The following is a 15,429-nucleotide window of genomic DNA, read 5'->3' as shown; positions in this document are numbered from 1 at the left end:
TATTTACATTTTACACAAAGTCCTAACTTCATTGGAATTGGGGTTGTAGTACTAACAGGCCAAAATACAGTTCCTATATCACAATGGCACAATTCAAGACATGATTTATGAACAACACACAACAAAGCTGATGTAAATATTGTTCAACAAATGGTTCATCTGATATCTCAAGGAGCTTCTTGTGTTCAAGTTATTTCAGATGATAATGATGTGTTGATACTCCTCGTGCATCTCTACCACCAGTAGAATCTGGCATGTGACTTATTCATGACTTATTCATGACTGCCACAAGCCAAGCAAGATCTTCCATCATCATCATCATCATCATCATCACCACAATTAGTAATAAGGATTCTACTGGGCCACATCTACTGCCAGCTCATCTATTGATGAGATACAGCACGTTCTGTTGGTGTGGGGTATTGGCAAAATTAAAGCACTTAATACCTAGAAATCTGGTTGGCAGCTGCATAATCTTGAGTTGATGTAATTGAGGAGGCCAACAGATTCTTCCCTACATGTTATTCATCAAAAGACGTGATGATCTAGTGGTTAAAGTGTTTGGCTTGTGACCAGAGGATCCTCATTTCAAATCCCAGCCTGACCAGAAAATCACTAAGGGCCCTTGGGAAAGATCCTTAATCCCCTAGTTGCTCCAGGTGTATAGTGAGTGCCTTGTATGGCAGCACCCTAACATCGGGGTGAATGTGAGGCATTATTGTAAAGTGCTTTGAGCATCTGATGCAGATGGAGAAGCGCGATATAAATGCAGTCCATTTACGATATGTCATCTGTGTGGTGGTGTGATGTTTGGAAAATTGGTAACACCAAGTAGAGTTTAGCACCAGTCCTCCAAAAACTTCCAATGAGCCAACCTCAGATGTGCTCTTTGCCATACTTCTCTTGACCCTGAACCTCCAAACCTGGATCCTGAAAACTACATCAAGTCTGTTACTGGTGATAGATAGGTTAAATTCACAAATTTAAGAAGGAAAAAAGAAACCTCATCTTGCGTGTGTATGTGCTTTGGAATTTCATCATACCACAAACACGGCATGCCAAATGTGTGTGTGTGTGTGTGTGTGTGTGTTACTGAAATGTAACACAGCTGCATCTTACTGTTGTCAATAGCCGTATATTTTACCGAAAGGAGAAGTATGTGTGTGCGTGAGAGAGAGAGAGAGAGATCTCACTCACTCTCACACACACATTCATTGTGGTAAAATACATAATAATATGACAACAGTAAGATGCATCTGTGTTGCATTTCACTAACATACGCATTTACAAAGGCACAGTGTGCTGTAAGCAACTGCTTTGCCCCAGCCGGCCCCTTTAACTACAGCGGGGCAAAGTTTGCGGCTTGACTCCACTTACTCCTGTTGCAAGTGATTTAGAAGTAATCAAAGAAAATGATGAGAAGGTATCCAGTGAAAAAAAAGAAGAAAAAAAGGAAGAGAGAAAAAGCAAGACAGTGCTGTTGAAAAGCTAAATTTGAGAAATTGTAATTCTGTATTGTGAAAGCATTTTAAATTCATGTTATGAATGTGTTACTGTTACAGCACCATATGCAATACATTGTTTCATCAATATAAAAGTCCTGAGAATTAAAAATGTTGCATATTTGCATCAACGGAGCAAAGAAAACACTCTAGGCTTCGTCACCCTGCACTACTCATGCTCAGTTAGTCCAGCATCTCGATATTTATGAAGAAATATCAGGAAAATAAGACAAAATGGGTGTGCTGCTCTTGCTGTGATCCTTCAGATCAGTGTGTGTGCCGTGCCGAAAGGCACCGCGTGTACTGGCGTGAGCGCTGACGTAGTGCATAGCTACAAAGGTAAGGGGTGAAAAGCCACCCTCACTCCCTGTTTGTTTTTTCTGTCTTCACTTTTAAAGAGATTTCTAACATACAAAACCAAAAATAAATTATTATTATTGTTATTATGGGGCACAGTAGCTTAGCGGTTAGCAATGTGCAAGGTTGGGTAGGATTACTTTGAAAGAATACATGTGGATTACATGTATGTATGTATATACATTTGGATTACTTTTGGATTACATTTCAAAGTAATCCTACCCAACCTTGGCAACGTGGCCTTACAGCAACAAGGTCTGGGGTTCACTTCCAACCTGGTCTTTTCTGTGTAGAGTTTTCACGTTCTGTCCGTGTTCGTGCAAGTTCCTTGTGGGTGCTCCGGCTTCCTCCCCTTTCTTTGCAGGTTAGGTGAATTGGAAACTGTACACTGGCTGTAAGTGTGAATGCCTTTGTCGATCTACATGTGGCCTTGTCACAGACTGCCGTCCTGTCCAGGGTGGACCCCACCTTTCCCTCTCTAACCGCTGGAATAGACTCCAGCCCTCACGTGTCCCTTAACTGGAATAATCAGGTATAGCAAATGAATGAATGAATAAATTATTGCTATTATTAGGGCTGGGCAAGTTAACGAGTTATTATCGCATCAAAGCATTAATTAATTATCACCAATAACTATTTTATCATATTTATTACTAATGCAGTTTTTTTATAACCTATTTTTATTTTTTATTACATCTTGCCGACATGTGTCTTGTGGATCGCGTGCTGCAGGACACCGCATCATGTGGAACAGTGCTCACTTGGGTGACATGACAGATCGCCTGCTGCGCGTTATGATCTAACGGTCCGTTTCAACCTGGGGGCAGGCTGTCCATGTGCGTGCCGTGCACGCTCAATTGCTGCAGCCCATCGCCACAGTGATATATGTGTTTATTTATGTCCACTTGATGACAGCAAATAGACACATGCACGTCACAGTGGTCAGTTGTTAGTCCATGTCCGTCCAAACACAGTACTGTCCAGCTGGTATGTCCAGAATGACAGATTTACACAGCCGCTTCTGTCATAGCCACACCTCCAGTCAGTTCAGCACACACACCAAAGCCATTCTCGTGGGGCACTTTGACAAATTTCACTGCGAGTACGACAGTGATTATCTGCAGTCTGTTGTCATGCCAGTCGTGCGAATGGCCACACATTTTCTAAGTGCCATGTGAGTGGTGTTAGATGTTCATGCGTACTTAATTGCACTTAATGTGCAATTCAACCAAATTTGCACTATGTGTGAACGGGCCCTAAAGGGAATAGCTGCCTTCCACTGCAAACATTATTCCATATATGGGTGCTTAAATGCAACGTAATTTTTTTAACTTTCAGCAAAAATATAATTTTTTTTTTCATATCTCAAAATGTGATGTAATTGGCAAAAGCTAACACCCGATTTGGACTCAGTTCCCCCCAAATTACCCAAGATCTGTTGAAAAACTCCATGCAAGAAAAATTGTGCTGACCAGTGTAATTGGAATATATTCCAGGATCTGTAAAAAAAAAAAAAAACAACCAAATCATAGAGTATCATAATACCTGCTTTCTTAGCGAGCAATACTTTGGAAGTGCAAAAAAAATGATTTACATTTCATCACTTTACATATTTTTTGTAAGCTCTGCAAAAATTTAGTTGTACTTTTACCTCACCCCATCACCACAACAACAACAACAAAAAAAGCCTGCTTGATTTTGGAGTAATTCTACAAAAACAAAAACTACCAAACAGATGAAGGAAACTGTAATACCTCCGTCAACCATAGCCAGAATCATGCAGAATGGCATGAGAATGAGAAATCGGCGCACATCCGAAAAGTGTCAGATTTCAGTTCCAAAACATTCCGACAGCCATCTGCAGAAGTTCACACTGTTTGTCAAAATCGGCCGGTGGCCCCAAGTGTGATGCACATGTTCAAAACCCTCTGGGCGCCATTGCGATGGGACACCTATCTGGCAGCGATCCATGTCCAGTCTGAGCACCATCTGACTGCAATTTGCATATAGATTTGAGCGCATATGAGGGAACCTCAAGATGCACCTGCCACAGCACAGCCTGCCGGTATGACCTGCACGTGCCACATAATAATCCCCCCCCCCCCCGGAGCACAAAGGAACTATTGAAATGTATGTGGCACACTTCATCATGATAATAATTTATAATTATCATCATGTACAGTGAATGTGAACAGCGGCTATCAAATCGAAAGCACCGTGTACTACTGTGCGCACACCACCGCAAATCTGAACAGGCTGTTATATCCACAATAGACCTTACAGTACAGATATTTGTCCATTCCTTCCCATGGACAACTTAAATAATGTGAAATATTGTCTCCATCATAACACGGGCAGCTGCCCCTCTCCATGGTACGCAGTAATGCATCATTGCACCTGTCAGGCTCGGAGCTGAACGGATCTCATGCTGTAATATATGATCAGCTTCTAACTCTGTAGGAGATATGACATGGAACTGTACCAGGCCATGACAGCATTAATAAACATGAATCTCACCTCTAACAGCGGTCCAGGAGTGTTTCACAGCACGGACGTGGATGTGAAGCCAGGACGCAGCCTGTGGTTAAAATCCTCTCACCCAAAATAAAAAATTAATTCCATGTGATAATCCAACCATCGCGGTGTCCAGAGTTGCATTGTGCTCCTGAAGTGAGCAAACAAGAAAAAAGAATGTTCCCTGTAAAGCATGGCCAACTGCCAGCAAACTTTCAGCGAAGCTGTCCAGTGACACACGTGCGCACTTACTGGCTCATGCAGCGTTTTATACACACACACACACACACACACACACACACACACACACACACACACACACACACACACACACACACACACACACACACACACACACACAGCTGAGTGATAACTGCAGCCCCACGTGTATGTGCGCACTACACACTCGCAAACACGTGCGCGTGAGGAACACAGCACTTGCTCCCAGTCCGGTCCCTTGTTTGCCATCCAGACGTTTGGACATCAGGCAGTCTACAGCGCCTTTTATGGCCGTCTGACGACAGTCTGTGTCATCTACCTGTTGTTTACATACGAGGTAATCCAGATGCGTTCTGACACGGCTGACCGCACCTCCTTCCTCCCGACTGCATCGGATTATGGCAATATTTGCCGTGTCGGCACATTCTTGCTATGTGGGATGGGGGATTAAGCAACAGTAAATGTTAAAAATACAAGTTTGTGTTTACCTTTAAGTGATCCATGGGAGTGTCACTGCTGGGACTGTCTATGCATGAGCCACTCAGGCACCCGTAGTAGTCGTCCTTCCAGTCGCACTGCCACGATACAGCTGGCTTTACCTTTACTTCCTCCTCCGCTGAAATAATCACCTCACTGGTGTTATGTCCACACAGTGTCTGCAAAAAATCAGAGAGACACTCGTATCTAAAAGGGCTAATTTCCTTAGTTTTGATTAGAACAAAAATACATTTTTGAGAGTTTTTTTTTTTTTTGCCTGCTGAATACTGATGCCATTATCCAGAGGTAGAACTGAGAAATGTGTTTTCCCTTCCACTGGCTGTAAATAAATAAATAAATAAACAATAAATATATCATTTTCAGTGTTTTGTTCAGAAAAGTTGCGCAGTATGTAAGGCACAGTGGATCTGGAAACTGCATGTTTTCATGCTTTTATAGATTTAAAAAATTTTTCATATCAAATTCTAAAAATGTAAAATGTAAATGTAAAAACTTGTACAAACTTGTACAAATCAGAAAAAGTTGAGATGTGTGGAAAACACAAATGAAAGAAAACAAAACTGATTCTGACATTTACATTGATTTCTACTTCATTGCAGACAGTGTAAAGTCAAGATAGTTCATGTTTTGTATGGTCAATTTCACTGAAATTTAATAATATACATCCACTCCTGCATTTCAGGCCTGAAACACATTACAAAAAACCTTGGGCAATTTAGGGTTAATAGTAATGTAGTAATCATGATGCTATTTCCAACAGGTGATGTCAACAGGTGATTGTAACCATGTTCTGGTACAAAAGCAGCATCCATGCCTGGCTGAGTCATTGAGGAGCAAAGATGGGTAGCATTTGTCAATAAATATATGAGAAAATAAAATACTTAAAAACAATGTTCTTCAAAGACAGATGGGACGACATTTGGATGTTTTTCCATTTACAGTGCATAATATCATTAAACAATTTCAGTAATCTGGAGGAATTTCAGGACATAAAGGGCAAAGATAGAAGCCTAAGGTGAACACATGATCAATAAAACAACAGGCACTGCATCACTGATCAATACCTGATATAGCCACATGGCAGAGGATTTTTTTTTAATCTTTGCCAAGCATTGCAATATGGATGTACATTCACAAATGCCACTTAAAACTTTACTGTGCAAAAAAAAAAAAAAAAAAAAAAAAAAACAGCTTTACGTTCACCTTGTCCAGAAGCCACATTAATGTCTCTGGGCTCAAAGGCATCTGGCTTGGACCATCACACAATGGAAACATGTATTGTGGTAAGATAAATCAGGATTTCAGATTTCTTTTGTGTAAGAATGGACGCCGTGAGCTCCATGCTGAAGACGAAAAAGACCATCCATACTGTTAAAAGCAACAAGTCCAAAAGCCAGGCTCTGGGCACACATTGCAAAGTCGTGGCTATGAATGAATGAATAACCTTTATTGTCATTGTCAGAAGTAAAATGATATTGGAAAAGCCATCTGGTCAGTGCATAAAAGTATAAAGAAATAATAAAATAGAAAAATAAAAGCAGTTTGATAGAAGCACAAACCCACATACATACACAGTAAAATCACCAGTGTTAAATTAACACTGAGTAAACACATGGTCCCCCTCTGACCAGAGTAGGACCATATGTACACTGGCAGTGTTAATTTAACATGGTCAGTGTTAGTTTATCACTGGTGATTTTACTGTGTACATTCATACTGACTGCACAATTGCCATTATTGCATTTCCCTTTACATACTAACAGTATTGAGTTTACCTATTGTTGATGGATAAAAACAGTTCTTAAATCTGCTTATCCTCATTTTAATTGATCTGTAGCGTCTGCCTGAAGGTAACAGTTCAAACAGAGCATGATCTGAGTGACAAGTGTCCTTTTTGATGTTATGGACTTTTAGATGACAGCAGAAGCTATGAATTTTTTCAAGCGTGGGAAGAAGGTAACCAGTACCAATGATCTTTTGGGCCCTGGTAATGACCCTATGAGCATTTTCCTCTCATGGAAATCATCAGGGGTGCCCAAACTTTTACATACCACTTATTCTTTTTTAGTCTTTTTTGCAATTTCAATGTCATCCCAACTTTTGTACAAGTCTTCATCTTCATGGCTTTGCTTCCTAAACAAGTGGGTGGTCCATGTTGACCACAGGCATGCTCGTGGCTGACAAGGCCAATGCGGGACAGGCAGGTCCGGCCGCAGCAGCTGCAGGAGATCTAGTCTGGTTTGATGCTGAGGACATGCGGTTCTTTCTCCTCTGCCTCTTGTTCTTTAAACTAGCCCTGCGAGAGCCTTCAAAGGAGGAGACAGCCTGGTGGATAGTGTGACGCCAGACTTTGCTGTTTGCAGCAAGGGTTGACCAAAGGTGGTGGTTGATGTGGTGTTGTGTGTTGGGGGGTTTGGCTGGATGTTTTTGTGTTGTTTTCTTTTCTTTGCTCTCCAGGTGGTATGCAAACTGGTTTTTGTCTGTGGAGAAGGTGCTGGCAGAAGAATCCTTCACCCTCATCAACATTATTGGCTGCACTTGTGGAGGATGTTCATGTGCAGGCCTAATGACTCGCAGCACCTGTGGATGATGCTCACGTGCAGACTTAAAGACTTTCAGCTGAAGCGGATAATGAGATGGCATTCTGCATTTAAGCCATGAGTGATTCAAGCAGAATTGCCGGGAACTCGACCTTGTGACGTTCGTTTGTGAGACATCGTGCCTGTGAAGGAGGACGGGTGAGGGACACATGCTGTCAGCACACATCAGAGGTGATTGATTGTCTGAATAAGTGTTAATAGTAATTTGGTATTTCGTTACGCAGTATATTTGAACATTGATGAGAATTGTGCAGCTCGCTTCTCACGGCTGTGGCATGCGGACTGATGATCCTCCACCTGATGTGAGAAGCTGCTCATTTACATAAAGCTTAAATTCAGACCTGAATGTGTTGCTGATAGTGTGTGCCTTTGAGGGATATTAGTTGTAGCTGTTTACTTACCTCACCTCTTCTATCCTTCACAGAGTCAGTTTGTCGTGTCCACCTGGGGGGTGTTTGGCGGTGAACTTGAGTCCAGAAGCGCCGGGCTTCGATTCCTTTGGGCGCTGGAGAGCGCGCCGTCCTTCACTCCGCCAGACAAACCATATTTTATGTTGTACACAATTATTGCACAAGAGGGGAAAAATAAAATGGTTTTGTTTTTGGAACCGCTTTCTGGTTATTTAGCGCTGGGTTCAGTCAGACGCAGGTCCGCTCCTCAACCCGCGTCGGCACATAACATGTGGCAGTCACCAAGGGACTTTTCAAGGAGTCCTTGTACCTCTTCTTTCCATATACAGAACGATTTTAGTCAGATGGTGGTCTTCCATTCTAAAGAGGTGACCTGCTCATGGTAGCTGAGACTTCAGTAGCATGGCCTCAATGCTGGAAATCCTTGTTTGCTCCAGGACTTCGACATTGTTGAAGAAGTCACTCCAGTAGATTTTGAGGATGGAGTGGAGACAGCGCTGATGGAAGCACTTGAGAAGTTGCAGGTGATAGCAATAAATACCCATGATTCAGAGCCATAGAGTAGTGTGGTGGGACCCACCGCTCTGTACACTCTGATTTTTGTGCCTTTTTTCAGGTGTCTGTTGTTCCAGACCCCTTTGTACAATCTGCCGAATGCTCTGTTTGCTTTGGCAAGTCTGTTACTAATCTCCTTGTCGATCTTGACATTTGATGAAACAGTGCACCCCAGGTAGGTGAACTGTTGGACTGATTTAAGTTCTGTTTCACCAATGGTGATATGAAGGGGCATTCTTTCTGAGGTGCTGGCTGGTGGAGGACTTCCGTCTTCTTTAGGCAGACCTCAAGCCCAAATAGCTAGGCAGCCTCTGCGAAGCAGGATGTTAACCGCTGCAAAGCTCTTTCTGTGTGGGCAATGAGTGCAGCCTCATTGGCAAAGAGGAGGTCATGGATCAGTTGCTCCAGGGTCTTTGTATGGGCCTGTAATCACCTGAAGTTGAATAGACTGCCATTGAGGTGATAGTGGATGTAGACAGCATCTTCATCATCAAAGTCCTCAGTGGCTTACTTAAGTATCATGCTGAAGAAGATGGTGAAGAGGGTCGGTCCCACGACACAACCCTGTTTAACTCCGTTGACAATTGAGAAGGGCCCTGAGAGCTCACCACTGAGTCTAACTTTACCATTCTGACCTTCATGCAACTGGCTGACCATGCTGAGGACCTTATGACCTTATCATCTGCAGGGGTGCTTTGAAGGAGACTGCGCAGGTCTGAGTAGAACTTATCCTTTTCTGCAGAACCTGCAGAAAAGGATAAGAGTCTGTGAGTACACACAGAAGACTGTAGCACACTGTTGGTTACACAGTGGGAGGTGCATGGAAATGATTTGAGGGTGATAGAATTTCTGACCATGAAGCCAATGCCAGAGAGGCGCTTTTCTGTTGTTAGTTTCCCCCAACCAGTAGAGAGTGTATCTGGCACCTTGTTCTTGAAGACAGCCTTCTCTGGGAAGCAGATTTCACTGAGAGCAGCAATGTAAATATTCAACCATGACTGCTCATATGCAATAAGGGCAGAATGACGTTCTGGGCGACTGCTGTCATCTTTGTCTAGCATGGTTCTGATGTTCTACTATGCCTGTGTCAATCCTTTTACACCCTTTGAGGAGGGTGCGTTCCTTTCCTTCTTTGTTGTTGTTCGACTGCTTGAGAAGATGCCTGTTGACTGCAGTTGGTAACTGGGTCAATTTAAGATAAGCTATGTTTAGGCCACCTTCTCTAGGCCCCTCTCCATGTGGTGCAAGCAGTGCTGCCCTAAGGAAGGCTGCTAGGTTATCCAGGGTGCTGCCAGGTGATATTGTCATCTCAGGTCAACAATCAAGATGACCAATATCCTGATCCGCTTGCATGCGGGATTGAGGCTGCAGCATCCATTGTCATCTTCCACCTGCCATTTTTGCCTCTTTCCCATCGCTACAGGCCATGGAATGGTTGATAGTTCGTAGATGTGGACGTGACCTTTGAGTCTGTACAGTGGAGCTTTTTGGTGGAGTGCAGTGTGCACAGTACTGGCCCCACCCTTTACAGACGTCGTTCATCTGCCATGGCAAAGCGAGCTGGGATGGTGACCATGAGGACCTCAGCTCGTAGATTTTTCCTCAAGGTTGACTCCTGAAGCCTTCCTATAGACGGGTACCCGCAAGGCAGCGGAGGTTGCTAGATGGCAGCCGTTGCTCTCCTGATCCGGCGCCCTTTGACAGATGTTGGTTTTAATTCTGTCTGGGTGTCTAGCCACGGTCCTCACCAGAAACCCTTAGAGAAACTGGCGGGGGTCCCGGTTAACCCTCTGGGGTCCGACGGTATTTTTTGGACAGTTCACTTGCCTGGCATAAATGTTTTATTATTGCTGTTAACAGCTCTCCCTGCATCCCACAATGAAGTTTTATGTCTCTTTTTTTTCAGGACAACCTGTGCTACCAGAATATATATATGTTTTTGTTGTGTTTTATAAGTGTAATAAAGGTTTACAATAAAAAATAGGCAAGGAAAAGATCAATCAATCAATCAATTTTTTTTTTATATAGCGCCAAATCACAACAAACAGTTGCCCCAAGGCGCTTTATATTGTAAGGCAAGGCCATACAATAATTATGTAAAACCCCAACGGTCAAAACGACCCCCTGTGAGCAAGCACTTGGCTACAGTGGGAAGGAAAAACTCCCTTTTAACAGGAAGAAACCTCCAGCAGAACCAGGCTCAGGGAGGGGCAGTCTTCTGCTGGGACTGGTTGGGGCTGAGGGAGAGAACCAGGAAAAAGACATGCTGTGGAGAGGAGCAGAGATCGATCACTAATGATTAAATGCAGAGTGGTGCATAAAGATAAAGCGAAAAATAATTTTCCACACACATTTATTCAAAACACACAGCAAACTATAATAAACAACTGTTTTGACACTTTATAAAGGTAATTTGAGGTCTTGTGTGAAAGACTGTACAACAAAAGGTTCAAACAATAAACACAAATGCACATTTTGAACAATATATACAAAATGGTCTATGCGTTTTGTTGTCCATTGATATGGTAAAGAGTGCTTTACGCAGAGAAAGCAACAGAGTTATCCAGTAACATTCACATGCAAACTAGTGAAGCAATCCTGATAGTTACACACTCTTTGTTTGAGCATGTGAGATTGTCATCAGAGGCTCTCGGTCTGCTCCTGCTTTCACTTTCGCTGTGTGTAGTGGCACAGGGAGCATTGGAATAGTATGTACTCATTGGAGCACCCAGGGGGCTATTCAAATGGGCCAACTAGTAACATATCACTCCTGAAAACAATCTTTGGCTTTTCACGTGAGGTAAATCTGCCCTACGATTGGATTTTGTAAAACCATGTGATGGTGAACCAATTCCGACTGGATACTCACATTGCGCACGTCATCACACAGCTTTTATGAGGAGTACAAAGATGGCCGATGGCTGGCTCGAAAGTCCGCTGAGTTAACTTTTCAGCAAAAAAAAAAGCAAGTTTGTATCTCATATCATTAAAAAGTTATTTATAATTTAGTAAAGCTTGGTCTTAGCTGTCGTATACAACGGTGTCAGCCCCAGAGGGTTAATGGCCAATAGCCCGACCCTGAGACAGGTTACAGGTTACCAGGAGCAGATCCAGATGGACCTGACCTGAACATGCCACCATTCTTCTCAGTAAATATATTTCTAAAGCTGCTATTGACATGAAATTTTCACCAGATGTCGACAACAACCCAAATAAGCCACATATACAGAGAAATCAAATGATAGATGTCCATAAATTGTGTGTAATGATTTGAAATTACACAGGAAAAAGGATTGAACACCTGGAGAAAGGTAAATAAGTCCCTTCGGATGCTCTCTTGTTTGCACTCGGTGTCACCACAGCAAATCCAAGGTGGATGCATGTTGAATTGGCACAGGTTTTACGCCAGATGCCCTTCCTGATGCAACTCCACATTACATGGGGTTTGAACTGGGAACCTTCAACACTGAAACCAATTGCACTAAGCATAGAAAGCCAAGACACCAACTGAAATCTATCAGTAATTAGAAAGTAATTCTGCACCTTCTCAGTGCAAATTAATATCAGCTGGTTCAGTCCAAAATGATGGCCTATAAAAAGGTGTCTCACAAGGAACATCTCATGATGGATAAAAGCAAATGGTTCTCTCAAGATCTTCACAACCTTATTGTTATAAAACATAGTGATGTTGCTGGTTACAGAAAGATTTCTAAACTTCCTGCAATGTTCCTGTGTTGGGACCATGATCTGAAAGTGGAGAGAACACCATTTCACCATAAACCGACCACAACCAGGTGCTCCTCACAAGATTTCTGACAGAGGAATGAAAAGACCTGTCACAAGAGCAGTCCTAGAGCCAAGAACCACTTCAGAAAGACCTGGAATTAGCAGGTACAATTGTTTCACAGAAAACAATAAGTATTGCACTCAACCACCATGGCCTGTATGCATGCTCACCACACAAGACTCCACTGCTGAAGAAAAAGCATGTTGAAGCTTGTTTAAAGTTTGCTGCACAACATTTAGACAAGCCCATGAAATACTGGGAGAATATAGTCTGGTCAGGTCAGATGAGACCAAAACTGAACTCTTTAGATGCCATAATACACACCATAAATGGCACTGCACATCACCCCCAAAACACCATACCAACAGTGAAGTACAGAGGTGGGAACATCATCGCGTGGGGTTGTTTTTAAGCATATGGCACTGGCAAACTTCATATAATGGAAGGAAGGATGAATGGAAAAATGTACAGAGACATTCTTAACAAAAATCTACCAGGATGATAAAAATTAAATGAGGGTGGACATTTCAGTAAAACAATGATCCCAAACACACAGCCAAGGAAAGTCTTAGTTGATTTCAGAAAATGAAAATAAAGCTACTATGGCAAAGCCAATCACTTGACATGAATCCAAAAGAAAATCTATAGAAAGAAATAAAGATCAGAGTTCATAGTTCTCATTTATGTGATATAGCCCTGGGTGTTTTACAATTTGGGCGGAATCAGAGTCAAATAGAACCACAATAAGCAGGCAGCCAGGTAATAAAAAACCCTGGTGCTTTAATAATCCACGTGAATATACCAAAATGCAAACAAAGCAGGTGCAGAAATATAAATACAAAAAGGAGTCCAATAGTAAACAGAGGGGGGAGAACAAACGGGAGGTGTGAAGGAGAGGACCAAACTAACGACAGCTGAAAACAAGGTGTGCGATAAACAACACGGGGTACTTACGAAACATAGAGAACACAGGAGGGATCACGAGAACATATCACGATGAAACATGAAAGACAACGTTAATCGACCGACAAACAAACAAACAAACAAACAAACGGAGGCAGCTTAAAAGTAAAAAGAACTAATGAACAACAGGTGCACGTGAAATCCAAAGGAGCACAAGATGACTAAATGGACATCAAACAATATGGGGAAAATAAAACCTGAACAAAACCTCAGATATGAAAACATCCAGAAGAAAAAATGCTAAAACAAAACAAAACATGGAACTAAAACACTATAAATAAACTAGGACACCTCTACTTGTGGTTGGCTCTCACTGCGGTATTGTATCACTTCCTGTTCCGGAGCACAGCAGTGTTTTGCTGTATCTGTTAGCTGTTTAATCTGCGTAGTTAGATTGATCTAGATAACTAGATAAGGATTTGTTTCACAGTGTAATCTTCACGTGCCTTAACTAAAGCACTCCCTCTGCTGAATCACCTCTAAATTATTTACACATTATTCACTTTGTGTGTTTTTAGGAATCCGCTAGCTTAGCGCAGCTACTAGCTCTTAGCCGGTTTAGCATGGTGGCTTCTCCTGTCTCTCCCGCACTTTTCTGCTCTGGGTGTGAATGTTTAGTTATTCCTCGGCCTCCTTTAGCAGCAATGGTACTTGTAATAAGTGAAGCTTATTCGTAGCTTTGGAGGCCAGGCTGGGCGAATTGGAGATTCGGCTCTGCACCTTGGAAAATCCTACAGCTAGCCAGGCCCCTGTAGTTGGTGCGGACCAAGGTAGCTTAGCCACCGTTAGCTGTCCCCCAGCAGATCCCGAGGAGCCGGGAAAGCAGGCCGGCTGGGTGACTGTCAGGAGGAAGCGTAGTCCTAAACAGAAGCCCCCTATACACCACCAACCCGTTCACATCTCTAACCGTTTTTCCCCACTCGGCGACACACCCGCCGAGGAACAAAGTCTGGTTATTGGCGACTCTGTTTTGAGAAATGTGAAGTTAGCGACATCAGCAACCATAGTCAATTGTCTTCCGGGGGCCAGAGCAGGCAACACTGAAGGAAATTTGAAACTGCTGGCTAAGGCTAAGCGTAAATTTGGTAAGATTGTAATTCACATCGGCAGTAATGACACCCGGTTATGCCAATCGGAGGTCACTAAAATTAACATTGAATCGGTGTGTAACTTTGCAAAAACAATGTCGGACTCTGTAGTTTTCTCTGGGCCCCTCCCCAATCGGACCGGGAGTGACATGTTTAGCCGCATGTTCTCCTTGAATTGCTGGCTGTCTGAGTGGTGTCCAAAAAATGAGGTGGGCTTCATAAATAATTGGCAAAGCTTCTGTGGAAAACTTGGTCTTGTTAGGAGAGACGGCATCCATCCCACTTTGGATGGAGCAGCTCTCATTTCTAGAAATCTGGTCAATTTTATTAAACCCTCCAAACCGTGACTATCCAGGGTTGGGACCAGGAAGCAGAGTTGTAGTCTTACACACCTCTCTGCAGCTTCTCTCCCCCTGCCATCCCCCCAATACCCCATCCCCGTAGAGACGGTGCCTGCTCCCAGACCACCAACAACCAGTAAAAATCTATTTAAGCATAAAAATTCAAAAAGAAAAAATAATATAGCACCTTCAACTGCACCACAGACTAAAACAGTTAAATGTGGTTTATTAAACATTAGGTCTCTCTCTTCTAAGTCCCTGTTAGTAAATGATATAATAATTGATCAACATATTGATTTATTCTGCCTTACAGAAACCTGGATGAATATGTTAGTTTAAATGAGTCAACAACCCCGAGTCACACTGAAAGAATGCTCGTAGCACGGGCCGAGGGGGAGGATTAGCAGCAATCTTTCACTCCAGCTTATTAATTAATCAAAAACCCAGACAGAGCTTTAATTCATTTGAAAGCTTGACTCTTAGTCTTGTCCATCTAAATTGGAAGTCCCAAAAATCAGTTTTATTTGTTGTTATCTATCGTCCACCTGGTCGTTACTGTGAGTTTCTCTGTGAATTTTCAGACCTTTTGTCTGAC

General features: G+C 42.6%; 1 protein-coding gene across 1 annotated transcript in view; it reads right to left on the bottom strand.

The window, feature by feature from the left end:
• Window positions 1–15,429, bottom strand: part of LOC117519333 (espin-like protein) — an 84,226-nt gene that overhangs the window by 34,224 nt on the left and 34,573 nt on the right. Inside the window, exon 6 of the mRNA XM_034180688.1 lies at window positions 5,081–5,248. Within this exon, the coding sequence (XP_034036579.1) occupies window positions 5,081–5,248 (168 nt within the window). The remainder of the gene's footprint in view (window positions 1–5,080; window positions 5,249–15,429) is intronic.

Source organism: Thalassophryne amazonica, chromosome 10, assembly GCF_902500255.1.
Source record: "Thalassophryne amazonica chromosome 10, fThaAma1.1, whole genome shotgun sequence".
In the NCBI taxonomy this organism is placed as follows: Eukaryota; Metazoa; Chordata; class Actinopteri; order Batrachoidiformes; family Batrachoididae; genus Thalassophryne; species Thalassophryne amazonica.
This window is presented reverse-complemented; position numbering and strand designations above follow the sequence as displayed.